The sequence below is a fragment of the Oreochromis aureus genome, linkage group 6 (assembly GCF_013358895.1).
Source record: "Oreochromis aureus strain Israel breed Guangdong linkage group 6, ZZ_aureus, whole genome shotgun sequence".
NCBI lineage: Eukaryota > Metazoa > Chordata > Actinopteri > Cichliformes > Cichlidae > Oreochromis > Oreochromis aureus.
Genome location: NC_052947.1, coordinates 14463653 through 14481433, shown reverse-complemented (window position 1 = coordinate 14481433; position 17781 = coordinate 14463653). Strand labels below are relative to the sequence as shown.

Here is a 17781-nt window from a genome sequence, read left to right as displayed (position 1 = left end):
TTATTTCATCAGACGGCAGGGGGCGCTATAAAGCCATAAGCGGAAGTCAAAAAACAGTGCTCCTCCCCAATGCTGCCTTCATAAGCACTTGTACATAATCCGAATACTGTTCGTTTGTTTATTGGTAAATCAGGAAGGAGAGAGTTAGGGGAGTGTAAAAGAAGTGCTTCAATTTAACAGTAAATATTTTGAATGCATTCAGAATATTGGAATTATTATTGATTCTGTATCTCTATCAAACAGACAGTAACTCTAAGCTCACAAAAAACATCTGGTGAGTTTTGGAGTTCCGTAAACGCAACATTGGTACGTCACAGCCTTCCGCGGGAAATTCGCTACTGCTGCGTCCCCGCTCTGCTTATACGTCGCCTAATCTTTCTTCTTTACATTAAAAACTTTTCAACAGCCCTGTGTTACCCTCAGGTGGCTAAAACGTTAATCTTAGTGGTCGTTGTTGGTGAGCTCTACATCGAAAAATGGTAAGCAGAAGTGCAACTTAACCTGCTGTACCTACTGTAAAGACCACCGGCGTTTACGTAGTTGTTTGCTATCATTTGTAAGCTAGCTTATAGCTTAGATAAATAGACAGTTACTTTATTGATCCCACAAGGGAAATGATTGTGCTACAGCAGCATGATAAAGAGTAAAAGCTTATACCTATCGCTAACGATACTTTCACAAAGCAGCATTTATTATTTCACATCATACATTTGGTAAACGGCTACAAACTTTACATTACCTGTCATTGGACCAGTCATACCCCTGCTAGCAGTCTATTTCATTTTGTTACTTCACAGTGAACCACTGAATATATAAACAACTTGTTTAGATGAAAGATTTCAAGAGGTCATTCTTCTAATCTCTATTACCTTTGGCTCCTTGTTACTCGTAAATAATAAGTGTTAGTAACTCAGTGCCTCACATATAGATGAATAACATTAACCCCCTGTTACAGTCAAAGAAGAAAGGACTAAGTCTGGAGGAGAAGAGAACTCGCATGATGGAGATTTTCTTTGAATCTGTGAGTTTGTACCATTGCAGGTGACCCAGCCTCCATATCCCCACTGTTCTGTCCTACTCTGTGTCCTATTATTAATACTGGTCATTGCTGTTATGTGATTATTTTTAACCATTATACATGCGTGATGTAATACATCTTCTGACTAAACATACCCCCCACTCCCCACCCCCAGGCAGCAGATGACGTGTTTGATTCAATGTTTAAATCCATGCACCGTAATATTGAGTTAAAAACTTGGTTTTCAACATTTAAATCAGGCAATAAAAAGTGCAGAAAATGAGACACTTAAGCGGTCCTTAACATGGATAAACCACAAATTAAAATATCCAGAAAATCAATTTATTTTCTGTTTATGCAAATGTTATTTATGTTACCATCCAGAAGCAGTTCTTTGAGATGTAATAGTTTTTAAATTATTTCTTTCTCTGTGATATTGAAGTTTTTATTTTGTTTGTTTGTTTGTTTGTTTTTTAAATCCTGGAACATGTTCTTGTGCTCTCTTCCCAGAAAGATGTGTTTCAGCTGAAAGACATTGAGAAGATTGCCCCAAAGTCAAAAGGCATAGGTGAGTAAGGAACAACAGTTCCAATCGGAAGGTCAGTGGTTCGATCCCTGACTCCACTAGTCTGAATGTCAAAGTGTTAGCTGATTGGAGTGTGAGTGAAAAATTTGAAGCTTCTGTGTGTGAATATTAGTCAAAGTGCTCAGGCTTAGATAAAAACTGTGTGTGTGTGTGTGTGTGTGTGTGTGTGTGTGTGTGTGTGAGAGAGAGAGACTGGGTGAAGTGCTTTGAGTCCTCTGTTACAGTAGTTCAGTTTAAAGGTTGGTTGAGACTTCACTCTATTTTTAGAAAACACTTATTTTTCCTAGACCAGACTTTCTTCTGATTTTGTTTGTATTTATATCCACTTACCAGAATAGCCTCATATTTCATCCAGCCAGATGGCTCATGAGGTGATCTTGCTGCTGTGATGTTGGTTTGTAATAAACTCAGAGGAAAAGGAAACAGCTGGAAGCAACAAAAAAATCTTCAGTCACTGTTTTATCAAAATGTAGGTTCTTGTCATTTCTGATGAGTCTTGTTAAGGAAATATTTGACTGTCCAGCTGTACTTTAGTGTTATTTTTATTTTTTTTTTTAAGTGGAAAAAAAAAAGCAATGTACATGAAAGGTGTTCAGTTAATAATAATATATATATTTTTTTGAACGATCTGTGTGCACCTTCTGCAACTAAAGTAACACAATCGGTGTGTTGAATGTAGACAAAGCCTGACTTTTGCCAATTTGTATCATATTTATTTCCCCATGAAGGTCTCACTTTGAGACTTCCTCTTAATGCGTGTGTGGTTAGTTTAGGCAGAGTGAGATGGGTCGAAAGCGGGTGTCTCACGCCAAAGTGTTAGAGTTAGCGGCATCTTCTTCTTCTTTTTTTTTTTTTAAAGTGAGCTGTGCAACTCACAGTGATGCACAAGAGGCATGCACAATCAGATCTTGTGCCCGTCTCTGCATTAATGTGACTTCATAATCATTAGACTTAAAAGTTTCCTTTTTGATAAAGCGTATAGATCGGGTTGGATCAGGTGACCCAGAATCCTCCCTTAGTTACGCTGCGGTAGGCTTAGGCTCTCCATGATGCAATTTGTGTTTCTTCTTCATTAATCTTTTTTTCCATTCATTGCATTTACACACCACTCTGCATGTAGTCCTTGGTTATTATTAATCTCTGGCTCTTTTCCACAGTTTGTCTTTTGTCCTGTTTCTTCCTGTTGAAAGGGAGTTTTTCCTTCCCACTGTCGCCAAATGCTTCCTCTTAGGGCGTTGTCTGTTTCTTGGGTTTTCTCTGTATTATTGTAGAGTCTTTACCTTACCTTGAGGTGACCGTTGTTGTGATTTAGTGCTATGTATATAAAATTGAATTAAATTGAGTCTTGTAAGTGACCCGTAAATGTTATTAGTGTAAGACTGATATCCGAAAATTATGGAAAACTGACCATTGTGTTCATCCAGGCATGATTAATGGAAAGGAGAATTAGAGTATGACAGAAAAATGACAAACAGATGGACATGGATGAACATCATAAGGACAAACAGCATCAGCGTGCAATGCACATTCATGAATTCTTAAAAACATTGTGGTGACATGCTTACAGAATTGCCATGGCAACCAGGACGGGCTATTGCCATCTTTAGTGTGTGTAAGCAGAACAAAACTTATCAGTAGCAGAAATCATTTAGTTCAGAAGCTTTTGGAAGCTTTTGGTTTTGCAGCCTGACTTTCTGATGGTTGAGGCAAAATGTCTAATAATACAAAATTAGATTTTTAGGTGCTAAATCGCCTTGAAGAATGAAATTCTTGAGCGTGTTTGACTGAACAAAGGAGAGATTCTGTTTTGAAATGGACACAACATTAATCTAAAGAAACTGGATCTTGTTGCCATGATTAAAAGCACATGTTTCTGACCCCTGTTATTGCGTGATGGGGGGAAGGGGCAATAAGAGATTTGTATTGTGGGGGACGCTTTCCTGTAGAAGGGTTGGAAATGTGACAAAAGGGGCTAGTTGAATGGAGGGAAAAAGAGCGGTAATAACATACATAGGAGTCAGAATAGGATGAAGCTACTTGAATCTTATAGATGAAAAAAAGAGAAATGAGAACTTATGGACTTTGGTTAATCCATCCAGAGTGTTCCCCGTTTTCCATCCAATTCTTTCTGCTGCTGGATCCACATCCTCTCAGCAGATAAGCTCTTTCAGTTAAACAGTGGAGCAAAGCGTGTAGGAGGATCACATTTCACCGCTGACACTGTTCAAGATGTAGCTTCTGCTCTGTTACATCCTCTCATGCAGCGTTCACTCAGATCTGTATGAAACAGCCAGATAGGCTGCAGATGTGTGGGTTTGAGTTTTGTAATTTGAGCAGCATACATTTCCAGCAGTAAAAAGTGAGACCTTATGATGACTTGACTTGTAAGTCCTCTGCAGAGTGCACTGCCAAGCCCAGCATCAGATGCGTTTTATATTTACAGATATAAAGGCTACAGACTGCCTAGCTTGTACGGGCCATAACTCCATTTTAAATCAGGAGAAAGCATCGTACCCAAATGGCATCAACTCCACGGGCGTGCAGTTGAGCGCTGGAGAAATAAACACCATTTTAATGTTTGTGCTCTGCTGATTTCAGCTCCCATGACTGTGAAGGAAGTGCTGCAAAGCCTTGTCGATGACAACATGGTGGACTGTGAGAGAGTAGGTACATCCAATTATTACTGGGCCTTTCCCAGTAAAGCCTTACATGCTCGCAACCACAAACTGGAGGAGCTGCAAAAACAGGTGAGCGCAGTCCCTTCTAGTTTGATTTCCAATTAAAGGTCGCATCAAGCATAAGCACCACAGCAAAAAATGAGAAGGGGTGATTTTGGTTTCACAGGATGATACTTGGGTACTTCTCCCTCGCAGTTTACAGTAATAAGGTCAGCACGTGAGGTCAACAGTGCCTGGAAGACTTTTCTGCTAATAGAGGGTGAAAATAGAAATGGGAAGAAAATGCAAATGAGCTGCTGATTAAACAGGAAGCTTGTCAGAGTTTGTTTTATATCTTAGTTGTAGGTCATTCCATCTCAAATCAGCTACTTTTTTAGAACTTTTTCTGCTCGACTGTCTCTGGCTTGAATACAAATCTTATGGTCCAAATATATTTGCACATATATAATGATTGTAGCTTCATATATCTTATACATTTCAAGATATAGGTGTTTTGTTTTTTTTGTTTTTTTAATGGTCCATTGACTCACTTTCAGGCAATTTTCTTTGCACATTGAAATCTGAGGCAATTTTTGGACACGATATCTCAAAACCAATTAAAGATTAAAGTCTGAAATTTTAACTCAGACATTTTTTGATGTATCTGTCCCATATTACAGATCCTGGTTCATTTAGATGGTAAGAAATAGCAATAAAAATGTCTTTAATAGTTAGTATCACTATTACGTATGTTTTCTTTTGTCAGCTATGTCATTTAAAAAAAATGAAAATACACATTTAAAAATGATGCCCAGTTGTAGCTAATAATAAAAATCATGGTATTCATTTATGTGAGATTTGTGTTCACCACCGTGTCGTCCTTGGCGATGACCCACTTCCCTCGCCTATTTCACGGCTGACAGATGGTGTGAGGGTGGCGACTCCTCAGAGAACATTAGCCACCAGATTTCTGGGACAGATCTTAAGCAGCAAGCGCTCACTAAGTAATGACGATGTTTGGTTGTACCGCACGTGGTGACAATATAGAGCTGTTTATGCGATATCACAACATTTGGTCACTGAGATCATCAGACATTCATTTTGCAGCAATGCTTGATGTTTTGAGTGGAAGGACGAGAGTAAAGTGTTGACTGTGTGGAAAATGATGAGGTGCAATTTAAAGTTAGAATAAAAGCTAGCTCCCTCTTGCAGCCACATTAATTCTATTGTATGCTTGAACTGTAAAGTTAACAGCTCTGTAATTGGCTAAGAGTTTAGTACGGGTAAGCATTCGTGTACCATTAAGATTTTGTGATTGTATTAATTATTATTGTATTAATCACTTACAAGGGCTCCCGTGTTGAGTTGTTTCAGCATATTATTGGGTGGTCTCAGTAATTATTGCAGCACTTATCAGTAGAAACATCGATGTTGTTAACAGCAGAAGTGGCTTTACTGTTTATTTATATCACAGTTCAGGAAAATCTGTTATCTGCTGATTAGTACTGTAAGAAAAGCTTTAACGTGATACTGTTGTACTTTAAAGATTTCTGAGGCAAAGCAGCGGAAAGCATCCCTGGAGAAAGCAGTCGAAAAAGCGAAAGTGGGGCGTCAGGATACAGTAAGTATACAAAATTCAAACTTAAACCACTGAAATAAAATGAATATCATCCCTTTAATGCACTGAGTATGTGAAATCGATGTTTGTCTCTGCAGAAAGAAAGAAGTTCTTTGCTGAAGGAGCTGCAGGCTCTGAGAGAGGAGCGCACACAGCTGCAGGCCGAGCTGGAGAAGTACAGAGAGTGTGACCCTGAGGTCGTCGAGGAGATGAGTGAGTACAGCTACAGACCTACTGGTTTCTCGAAAAAGGTCACTTTTAAATTATTGCATCAATCGCATCACCTACAGTTACTCATGGGAGGCATGGAGCCCCATGTGAAGCTTTAAATGTCCAAATGTGAACAGCATATTGATCTGACCTGTGCTGATGAGGTGATATTTGATGTTAGTCGTAATAGGCTGCTGCTGTACTTTGCTCTCTATTTGTCTTTAAATATTTTATCACAAGCTTTATAGCTGTTGGATTCTTTTACATCATAAAAGAAGTTTGATTTTTCTAATCAGTGGGATTACAAACTGTTACATCACTAGATGTTAAGTTAACACAGGAATACAATGTGCAAAGCATGTTTCGACCAAGTCAGCACATGTGTGGTTATAAAATTAATGTTTGTTTAACAAGATTCAATCAGATGCTGCTTCCCAGCATCACAGGGCTTATGAATGCAGATGGCACTGTTTTGCATCCAGCGAGGGTCTATTATTAAAAAGAGTTGGGTATCATCCAAGACGCATAAGCATCCGAGCAGCTTCTGTAGTGTTCAGCCTAATGTGGATAAATGGTTTCACGCCAGATAATACACACTACGGCACAATTTTGCATAATCAAAATTGTGCCGTAGGAGCCGCATTGTTTCAGCGTAGCCTCCCACACGGTGTCAGGCATCGGGGTGATACAAAGAAGACTCTGGTGCAGTTGGCAGACATGAAAAATGTTCATCTGTTCAACACAGAGACAGCTACATTAATGGAAATGGTGGCTAAAAGCACCTCTGGTCATCAGTGCTGCACTGCAGTTGGCATTTGTCAATAGCATCAAGTCAATGTTAGATATAAGTGGGATTTCCCAGCCTTTAAATTTCCTCCTCACTTGTTTACTGATAGCCCTAAATAAGGTGCATTCAAATGCATTTAACAGATGTTGGGAACATTTCTAAGGAAAGGTTCAATAGTGACCTGGGAAATGTACCAATCAGCCATAACATTAAAACCTCCCAGGTGAAATGAGTGCAGATGATTATCTCATTGCAGTGGCACTTTTGTAGGTGTGCTTGTGTACACTTGCAACTATTTTTTAAAATAACGTATAAACAGTTGTACTCTTCGTGTCTTTATCTACAACATTGCTGTAGTTGCTGGCTACATTTAGTTTTTTGTTTTGTTTTGTTTTTTCGTTTTGTTGGTCTCTGCAGACTAAAACTGGAAATACTTGCTGCTCCTCAGACTAGCATTTAGCTTAAATCTTTATTTCCGTGTTCACCTAACCTCACTGGTATCAGGTTTGTAGAGCTAAAGGGAAGTATTTCCTTTTGGCAATGAATACGGGTCAAAGCAGGTCCTTTGTGCTTGTCAGGTGATGCTTAACTGCATTCATGATTAATGTAGAAGGAAAAACACCCGCATTATTACCAACCAACTTTTTATTGTTTGCAAAGGACGTTCTTCAGCAGCAACCACGGTTGGATTCAGCTGATCTTACCGTGCCAAGTAGCTTAAACAAGGTTGTAGGGTGTGTACCTGCTACATGAGACACCAGTGAGTGTACTGCTGAGAGCAAACATGTCAAGCTGCGGGGTCAAACATTCTCACGGTTTAAATTAAGAGACTCAGGAAGTGAAAAATGGTCACAAGTGGCCACTCACCTTGCTTTCAGGATGTACTTAGATATAAACCTCAGACTGGTTAAGCTGTTGCAGTTAGGTAAGTTTGAAAAGTGTAACTCTTCTTGCGGACACAGAAGTCTGAAAGTTTTTATTGCAGCCAAATTAACCTTATTACCTCTGACCTGTCAGCTCACAGGGCTGGCATTAAAAAGCTTTTAAAATATGAAGGCCTTGGAGTCCTTCGCTGGCTGTCCCACACCCCTTACAGAAGGGAACCACAAACAGACACAGCTATTGATAGTATTGCAAAAATCTGATAGTGCTTTGTTTTCATGCTACATCTGACCTGCAATATGGGAGGTGTGTTCCTTTATCTGCTCATGTGACTGGTGGTGGTGTCAGACAAATATCTGGTCTGTTTACCTGCACCTCCCAGCTTACCGGTTTTTTTCCACTCCACCGTGACAACACTGTGGTGTACTAATGGCCACATGACCGTGCACATTACTTATGACCAGTCTACCTGAAATGAGATGGAGAGGCATCATTGCTGCCGTTGCACGTAACCTAAAATGTTGAATTTGCAGCCATTTTACAGTGGAGCCAAACTATGTTCAATGTTGAAGCAAAATTTAAAACATTAAAAAAAATTCTGGCTTTTTAAATAGGAGTGTGTTTGAAAAGTAACAATTCTTTGTTTTGCTTATAATTGAGAATTTTTGAGTTATTTTTAAAAACATCAAAACAGGGCAGTCAAAGGCGCTGATACAGACTAAGGTGTATGAGGCAATTATTGGGTAATATTCATTTGCCAGATGTCCAGTGCATGCTGTCCACTTCATATCAAGTTATGTTTTAATTTTGTCTTTGAATATGAACTCACGGTTACTGTCCCATTGCTCCATGATAATCTCAGTATTATAGTTAAACCTTCCCAACATATTCTGACAGGCAACAGTGTTGCATCATTTGTTCAGTCTACATTTTCACTATCTGAGTTTGAGGTGCTTTCCAAAACTTACGAATTACTTTGGCACAAGTCACTAAACCGACCGGCAGTACCGCCATTACAGACTTATTCAGCTGTGGTAGGACAGCCTGTAAAATAATACCTCTTTCTGTCTTACATCTCTAGTATAAATTATCCTTAACTAAAACAATTTTTGTGTAATCTAGAAGGATGGTACTAATACAGGTTAATTATTTTATTGAAAAAAAATAATGATGGAAAAGTTTTTTGACATTTCATTGACCACATTACTGATTGATGAGAAAATGAATCCGTGTTAAATCCCTTTTATAGTACTTGTTGTGTAAGTAGACAACACTTTGGTCAACCTGTGTTGTTTTTAAATGTGCTTATATAAAATGAATTGAATTGATAGTGGTATTGTCAGAATACAGTCAAGTGTTAAAGATGAGTCCACAGAGGCAGCGATTCGCTCACCGCACGTCGCTTTGAAGCTGACAGTTTGTAGCTAGCTGCATTCTGGGCTTCAGTTGCCTAGGTAACCTTCAAATGTATTTGTCACCTTCGTCTTGCTAAAAGTTAAGACACGTTTATCTGATGGCCCACCCACTTCGTGTTATCACCGGTTTCAGTTTTTTGTCCTTTTCTTGTGTGTGTGTGTGTGTGTGTGTTGTCCCCCCCCCCCCCAGTTGCTTGAAGTCACCAAATGTCGTGGGCTTCTTGTGTTGTCTCTGTTTATTAGATGGTAAATCTTCCTATCATAAAGGCCATAATGTTTAATAAATTTAATGAAGCATTGTTTTAAACTAGGCAGCTTTTAAAAATCTTGTCCTTGTCTTATTCAAAGGACAAAAACACCTCTCTGTGTGATTTTAATCAGATCAGCAGCACTGCAGTCGGCATGCTTGAAAATGGTTGTACAGTTACTTTCACATCTCAAAACCAGCAAAATTGAACTTCATGAATTCTCAGACTCTCTTCAAAGCACAGGGAGTCTGGAGTTGTTTGTAAAGAGGTTTTACTCGCCTTCACATACTGGTTTAGAAACCTTATTTTGGGTAGTGTATGAAATGGACCACGGCTTCACCCCTGTTATGTTGCGTTACAATGCCCAAATGATTTGAACTGAAGCTGAGTCAAACTTTCAAATCTGAGCAGAAAGACAACGTTACTCAGGGAAAAACAAGCAGTTTAAATGTTGCTGAGAAAGTCACCTTGATCATAAATGACTAGGATTGTGTTTACAACACAGGTTTTAGCACATAGTTCCTCCTTAAATGATATTTTACCTGCTTCAGGAGCAATAAATATTGTTTATATTTTAATATGTAAAACAATAATTATACAGTCAGTGGTGCAGTTGAAGGAGGATGGAGTACGGCCAGTTATCTATACTCTTTGTAGATGGATCATTATGAGTACATCTCACACAGATCATAGTGATATTGACACAAAACAGTTCAGCAGGCGGACTGCGAGGAAACTAGCCCACCATTACAGTTAAATTCTTTTTTTCTACTTTTACTGTTGCCACATGTCTACAGATCTTATTTGTCTTTTACTGCCAGGTTTACCACATAGAGAGCTTTGTTAACAGATAACCATCAGCAAAGCTCGAGAGCAGTATCCAGCTGTATGATATTATGTAATGTCTGCTGCTGAAGAGGATCAGACTGAACTTGCAGAATGAGCTCAGACTTGTTCCTGCATATGTGATAGCTGTGCACATGAAGGCTCATTAGATATCTTCAAGGGTGTTGCCCGTGCTGTTTTTGACAGGATTATTATTCACATTTGAACCATTAATTGCCTTTTTTTTCTTTCTTTCTTTCTTTTTTTGATTTGTAGTAAAGGAGTTGTAGGAATACGGAAAATTAGTTGACTTGCAAAGTTAGAAATTATAAAGGAAGTCAGGCGATGTGCAAGAATGCTGAATTACCAGAAGTAAGTTTGCCCCATTAACTTCAGCACGACTTACCTAAACACAACATGCCTTTCCACATATTTACCAAGCCAAGTGACAGAAACACAAACAAACACTAGGTACTAACAAAAAATGCAACCTGGCCAAAAACAAAGCTTTCATGCCTTCTTGTCTCTGCATGTTAAACAATGGTTGCCACACCCATAGATACCAATAAGGTTTGAATGAAACCATTAAACAGCCCAACAGAAACCATTCCAGTGTAATCGAGCCCAGACTGTACTTAAATTGGCCAATATTAATAATTGATGTCAGCCTAACAGATATTTAGGGTATCGGTGTGTTAGCAGCTCCAGCTCCATCGTTTATAATACTCCACCAGTGTCTGCACCACATGCAGCAGAGGACGCACCACAGCTAACCAGACGTGGGGGTGGATTTAATCGGTGTGTTCATTTTGTTCAGTTTGCAAGTAACTTGCTTTGCAAACCACAAGACAGAGTAAAGGCAAAGAAATCAGCATTTTATATGTAACCACAGTAACAGGAAGTCAGACAAGTACAGATTTATTAGTGGGCTTATAGGTGATTAAAAATATGATTTTGATTTATTTTTAACAAAGAAGAATTTTTGGGGGATAATCTTTTCTGTTTCTTCTATGTATTATAATAAAAGTTTATATGTTGCTTTGTGGCACACAAAGCAAAGTGCATAACTTTTAATTATGTTAAACATTTTATATGATATTTGGCGTCAGGGTCCCATAAAAAATTCTTTACCTTGTTTATCTACAGTTAACTTGTTTCTGTTGATTAGTGAGCAGGGGTCCTGCCAGATAGAGAAAAATAAATTATTTAAGAAAATAAAAAGTTGTGTGTCTGTGAGCCATGTCAGTCGATGCGTGAAACGTTTCTACCTTGCACCCAGCAGCTGTGTTTCGTTTAGCATACACATTTTTAACCATAAAGTGAAATCAGGTTCTCCAACTTTGAGTCAGCGATTGTTGAATTAATTCACTTCCTACTCAGATTTGTTTCTGGAGAAATTCAATTTTATTTTTACGCAATATCAGTTAAGTGTTGAAATGGTCCTCACAAGCAATGTTTGTTCTGGTGATTCAAACAGATATTTTACTGGTACTGAACCTTTTCAAGCTTCCAGAAGGACAGATCGGAGAGAAACTATCCAGAGCTGTTGGACTGAAATAATTTGTGCTGGATTCAAGCCTATTGTAGAACAATTCACACTCATACAGCAGCCAGATTAATGTCTGTGAAAAAGGTTATCATTATTTGTTTTATTTTTTTGTATTACTTTTGTTAAAATATGATGTGATTATTCCAGGTGAGTGGAAACTTGATGTTATCTGTGTTTTTATGCTTAATCTAAACTTCACTCTGAGTGCTGTCCAGTGGGAACATATTGTTCAGCTCAGTTCTACTTTTTTACAGTATAAAGCGCTCTTTCAGGGCCATTGTAGCTGCAGGGGATGAGTAAGTTAGTGTCCACTTTAATTTAATAGGATACCGCCACTTAGTCATACAGCACAGCTGTGGCCACCCAACCATCACATCCCTGACCACCACTTCCTCCTCAGAGGGGATGGTTTGTTGCCAGCCTTCATTTGTGCTTGTGTTGCAAGCTTATTTTCCTCTTTTTTTTTTTTTTTTTTTTTTTTTTTCAGCGTTTTTCCCAGTCTTATATAATCTACCAGACTTCCATTAGTTTAAGAGTGTTTTCTTATCTGGGGAGTCCTCCGTGTCAGCTGACGTTTTCACATTAAGCATTTTGTATTTGCACAGTGTGTGAGCCTTGCTTGCAAACACCAAAGGTCATAAGAAACAAATCATAGGAAATAGCATTCAAAACATGTTACAAAGGTTACTAAATGTACTGAACGCAAACAACACACCTCAACAGCAGCTGCAGCAACAGTGCAAACATGACACTTTTAATGACATGCTGAAGCAAAACTTGGAGTGATGTTATTGTAATGACTTTGTTATGTGTTCAGTAGATGCTTTGAAAAAAATGCTTAAATGCTTTCCAGCTGCAAACCTGTGTGCTTTTGCACCGGGGCTCGCTTATCTCGTATCTCTGGATAAGCGGTTACTGACTAGTTGGACGCACATACTAATCCAAAATTTTGTTTTGCAGAAAAATCAAATGTTATAGCAAAAGAAGCTGTTTCCAGGTGGACAGGTGAGTCTGCTAATTTCTTTTCTTTCTTCTTTTTAAATATACATAGACATGTAATAGGTCTGGATTGAAGTTGCAAGAGCAAAAAATGCCCAATATCTGGTTGTAGTGCTTGTTTAAAAAGTGAGAGTTGTTTTATTTTGTTGTCACTATTTGTGGATTTTGGACGGCTGATTGTTGGTTGACCTTGGTTTACTGTTTTCTGTTTGAAATTTCTGGTTAGTCAAGAAAAAAAGCTGGAGAGAAAAATGTGAATGACAGCATTCGGACTTTATCTCTGATTACTGTTTAATGCACATGAAAGTGCATTAAAGTGAAATCTGCGAAGGCACTTTCTAGTCCAGCTGTCGCTCTAAGTAGTCCGCGCTTAGGCTCTGTGTGTACGTTTGTTGACCTGAATGGTAACCTTGGACACAGCTGACCTTTAGCGATCATGGTAACCGTCGATGCCTGCGGTCTTTTGACTCTTTAGATCAACATTGCCTGCTGCAGGTCAACAGAGTGGTGTTGTCAGTTTTGGTTGGAGAGCTTTTGCTTTGCTTTCATGGAAGGAAGCTCAGTTAAAAAAAACCAAAGTGAGTCATTTCTGCCTCATTCACGATTTGTACTTCTCTTTTCTGAGCTGGACAGTATGAAACAAACATGCATAAGTGTTTCCTCGTAGCGCAGCTGTTGAATTTGCACAGTAACGTCTTTTACTACGAGCTATAAAGTTCTCATGTTATGCTGTTAGAGCGAATGCTACTATTTTACCAGGTCTGGTCAGGGTTTGTGGCTAAACACTCAAATCAACACAGCAAAGCCAAATTTTGAAGGTTTCATGGAAAAAGTAGCTGCAACTTTGTGCAACTTGTTTGTTTTTAAAACACTGCTGCTGTATGTTGGCCTGCTCATGAATTGTCTGCGGCTGCCCACACAAGCCTCGACACATTTTATCGCTTGTCATATCAAAACTGGAGAACAGTAAAACTAATCCTCCAGAAGTGAAGTGAAAGGCATCGCTAAAAGTGCAAGTCAACGTTCATTGGCTTAAGCTCCTGATCAGTTGTTAGTCTGCAGGAAGTTGTTCTGCTTTTGAAACTGGAGACTTCAGAGCTTCAGCTGTTAAAATGTTTTCCTGAAATAGACATTTTGTTTTTAGCGAAACTATTGCTATTATTTAAGAATAGGACACAGGTATATATAAAATGTTTTCTTTTTAAAACTATTTTCACATGAGGCTGTTACAGTGAATTCAACACCATAAAACAGCAAGAGATATTTAATTTGAGTTAGTTAAATGGATTGTTATATATTATATTATATATGGATTATACACATACATCATTAAAGAATTTGAGATTAGAGTGAAGCGAATAAGCTGACCATGTCATGTATATATACACTTCTTTGACTTCTTGTTAATGCTGGATGTGAAATGTCAAAAGACTGTTAAGGGCAGTTTGTGTTTCCTAAAATTACATGATATTGACAAAACTGGGAAAACAGATCCTCTAAATCTGCCACACTAACCAGGACGTCTTTTCAAAATCTCAATCTTCAGTCATAGTAACCCGGCTTTCTCCTTGCTTCTGAATGAGCAGTCCAGATTCCTTTTGCTGTAAATTTACAGTATATATTTGTAAATTGTCATTTAATTTATATTTCATGTATTTAATGTTTTTTTTACTCTTGTTCTCAGACAATGTTTTCGCCATAAAGTCCTGGACAAAGAAGAAGTTTGCCTTTGATAACAGCCGCATTGATAAAGCCTTTGGTATCCCGGAGGACTTCGACTACATGGATTGACTGTCAGCTTGTCATGGACGCAGTGATGGAATAATGTGTTTCGGCCTCTGACACCTACCTACCTGGTCTCTGCATTTCTAATTTCCATGCTGCGTGTTTCAGTGAAAATAAAAGCACCAGACGCTCCACTCGCACCCTCGGGTGGATTTTGAATAAGGACAGATGTCAGTGACTTTGCGGTGGCAGATGGACTTCATCAGTGGATATGTTTCTTTGGTGCAACCAGAGAAGAGTCTGAAACACCATTAGTGGCTGTGAGGGCTGACAGGGTCCTGTGATGAACACAAGCTAGCAGCCAAAGTTTTGGGACACCTGTTTGCATGAAAACTGAGAGCTCAGAGTAGATGATGGAAAGGAATCGACACTTAGTGCATTTGTGTTGCCAGTGGTCGTGTTTGTATGGTTTAAACAGATGGTTTGGAATCAAATGTTTGTGCACTTTTTCTTAGAAATGTTCCTTTTCTCTTAGAAATGTTCCTTTTCTCTCTCTCGAATATTACAGGGCATGCTTTCCTAGTTGTATTATAATTACAAAGGTCAGTGTCAAGTGCCTTATCTTTGATGTTTTTGTTTCTTTTATAATCGTCACTGGAATTTTACAAGAGCGACCCTGAAATTTTAGGGGGGGGTTTTTTGTTTTTTTTGTGTGTTTTTTTTCAGGACTCACTTTCTGGATGATCAAAAAAGATCTTTGCTGTCACAACATGTCTAGAATGACTATTGACCTTATTTTTTTGCTCCTTTTTTCTGTCAAACCAGATGCAAAATAGGCAGTTGTGTGTCTTGTTTACTCTGTGACCTAGTTGAGAAGGCCAATGTGTCTGGGTTCTTTGATTTAAATTTCAAATGAGCTCTGTGCTCATTTTGCTTTGCTCATAAGTTTCATTTTTATTCCAGTAAATGAATGACATGCAAATGTAATATCTGATCTTTCGCCTCTTCTTCTAAGGTTTTCTTTTTTCTGCATTAATGAATGTGAGACAGATGTTAGTTACTAATTTAAAAGACACTGTTTTACTACTGTAGGTTTAGTTAGTGGCATAATAAAGACTCATCTAATGCAGTCCTTGGATGTCCATAGTTATATTTTTGGGGCAACTCTAAGCTCCTTCTTAGAAGTGATGACTACAGCAAGGCTGGAAAAAAATAAATAGTCGAAATGCCTAGCAGCAGTTTGTTTGAGGGAGCTGACACACCCACACAAGAATAACCTGGATGTATTCATGTGTGTACCTGCCCAACCTGTACTGTGATTCACGGGCCTGACATGTTGGATGTCAAAACTCTGAGAACAGTGTGCACAGTTTTTGGTAATCTCAGCTTGCAGTTTCTCTGGTTAAAACATGCCTGGCTGTCAAAAGAGACCAACAGAGCAGTACTGACACAAGGACTTAGCCCTCCCCCCATATGAACATATGACACCAGAGTGGTGTAACTGGAGTGTAAAGGACTTTTATTGCATGCATTTGCCGACGTTTCTGCAAAGCAAATTTGAAGCCCAGCCAATTTCTATTTTATTACACATTTCCAAATGCTCCTCAGTACTCTCTTCAGCTCTCGATTTACACGCTGGCACTGCCAGTACAACAGTGTAAAATTCCTGCATTCAAATCTCACCTCAGTTAAAAGAATCACACACAAATGAAGTGAAATATCCCCTGTGACTAAGCGATTATATTACGAATCAAAGTGTAGGTTGCTTTTTACTGCTGAAGAAGATCAAGGTGTGGGAAGTTACTGTTTAATATACAACTGCCTGCCAAGGCCACACGGGATTAAACTGGGGGGGTGGGGGCAAATATATTAGGAGACTACTTTTACACTGTAAAATCTAAAGCTTTCAAGTTGAGTATTATTATGCATTATTATATTATTAATGCACTATACAAATACAGGCCATTTACCATTTTAAAGTGCTGTGTATGCTTATTAGAGTAAGACAAAAAGTTTCCTTTAAATATCTTGGCAAATTAAGTAGAGTTTAATGCATGTAGTCACTTCCCACTTGGAAATTCTGTGCCACCAGCAGTGTTAGAAATATTTACTTACTGAAACTAAGTAAAAGTAGCAGGAGTGGAGAATACATCTGTAGTAAAAATGTCAAACACATTAGCAGCATATGGATTAAAAGGAATCAGAATGAAAGGCTCTCTAAACTTGACCCTAATATTTTTATTATTGTTAGTTGTATATGCTATAACATGAACCCTGACTCCATGTGTAAGCCAGACTTTTATGTTGTATCTCATAAAGCCCAAGCACATCTCATTTACAGATATTACTTCCAGAATCTCAATTTTTCCACCTACTGTTAGTACATGTATATTAAACTGACAGATCACGGCTGATCTACAATAGCATTTAAATGCTTTATAAGCCATTCAGCTTGAGATCTCCTGTGTGGTGTATTGCCATTAATAGCAGTGCATTTTAAAATAAAACTGAAGTTAATTTTTAATTGCAATTTTTGTTTTATATTTTTTCTGTACTTTACTATGCAAAGCCATTCAGTGGGGAGGGGGCAAAGTACCCTCTGGGGATGTGTTCTAGCAGGGTTGAGGTGCAGATAAGTTTAACTATGTTTTAATTTCTAATATCAAATAGCAGCTCTTAACTAAAGCTAGTCAGAAATATCAGCATTTGATTCAACTCAGTTGTTTCACCTCGAGTATTCGGCTACTTTACAGTTTTATGTAGGGTTGCATGAAGACTTTTTATTATTTTTGAATGTTATTTGTTGGCTTTTTACCTCGTGCCTTGCTGCAGTGCCTGTAGTCTGCTTGAGCAGGCGGGGAGGGACAGAGGGAGGGACGCAACTGCTGCTGTTTCTGCTTGCTGAGAGAAAGAAAGACCAACGCAGCGAAACACAAGGCAGGCTGCTAGCAGAGAGGGCAGCATGGCGGGGCTACAAGACTTCCACCAAGGCAGCCACTGTCACAGGAAAACGTGGATCAATATACTACTAGGAATACTACAGTTACTTTTACCCTGCGTCCAGCACGGAGGGGCTCAGCTCCAAGGTTTGTTATACTCGTCTTTATTTTCCGATTTGGGGGGCTGGTGCGTTCACGCCACCGTTGCAGAGAAAAAAAAAGAGAAGAAATGTGCTTTAATTTAGCTAGGCTGTTACTGTGGAAGACGAGAGGCGAGTTGAAATGTCCACAGTCAGTCTAAGTGTGTGAAAAATAATAAAAAT

The 17781-nt window shown here is 38.7% G+C and overlaps 2 protein-coding genes across 4 annotated transcripts in view; both read left to right on the top strand.

Annotated features, from left to right (window-relative positions):
- Positions 1-324: 324 nt before the first annotated feature.
- mnd1 (meiotic nuclear divisions 1 homolog (S. cerevisiae)) lies at positions 325-15648 on the top strand. Its single transcript, XM_031729825.2, has 8 exons — positions 325-479; positions 956-1021; positions 1529-1586; positions 4203-4351; positions 5808-5882; positions 5978-6092; positions 12756-12800; positions 14479-15648. The coding sequence occupies exons 1-8, from the start codon at positions 477-479 to the stop codon at positions 14583-14585; spliced, it is 618 nt and encodes a 205-aa protein (XP_031585685.1). The 5' UTR covers positions 325-476; the 3' UTR covers positions 14586-15648.
- Positions 15649-17383: 1735 nt separating this feature from the next.
- tmem131l (transmembrane 131 like) overlaps positions 17384-17781 on the top strand; it is a 30812-nt gene continuing 30414 nt past the window's right edge. Inside the window, exon 1 of one of the 3 annotated variants that reach the window (XM_039613407.1) lies at positions 17384-17605. In XM_039613407.1, coding sequence (XP_039469341.1) covers positions 17482-17605 — 124 coding nt within the window. In that variant the 5' untranslated portion in view covers positions 17384-17481. The remainder of the gene's footprint in view (positions 17606-17781) is intronic. The other 2 variants (XM_039613408.1, XM_031729786.2) reach the window with 2 other exon arrangements.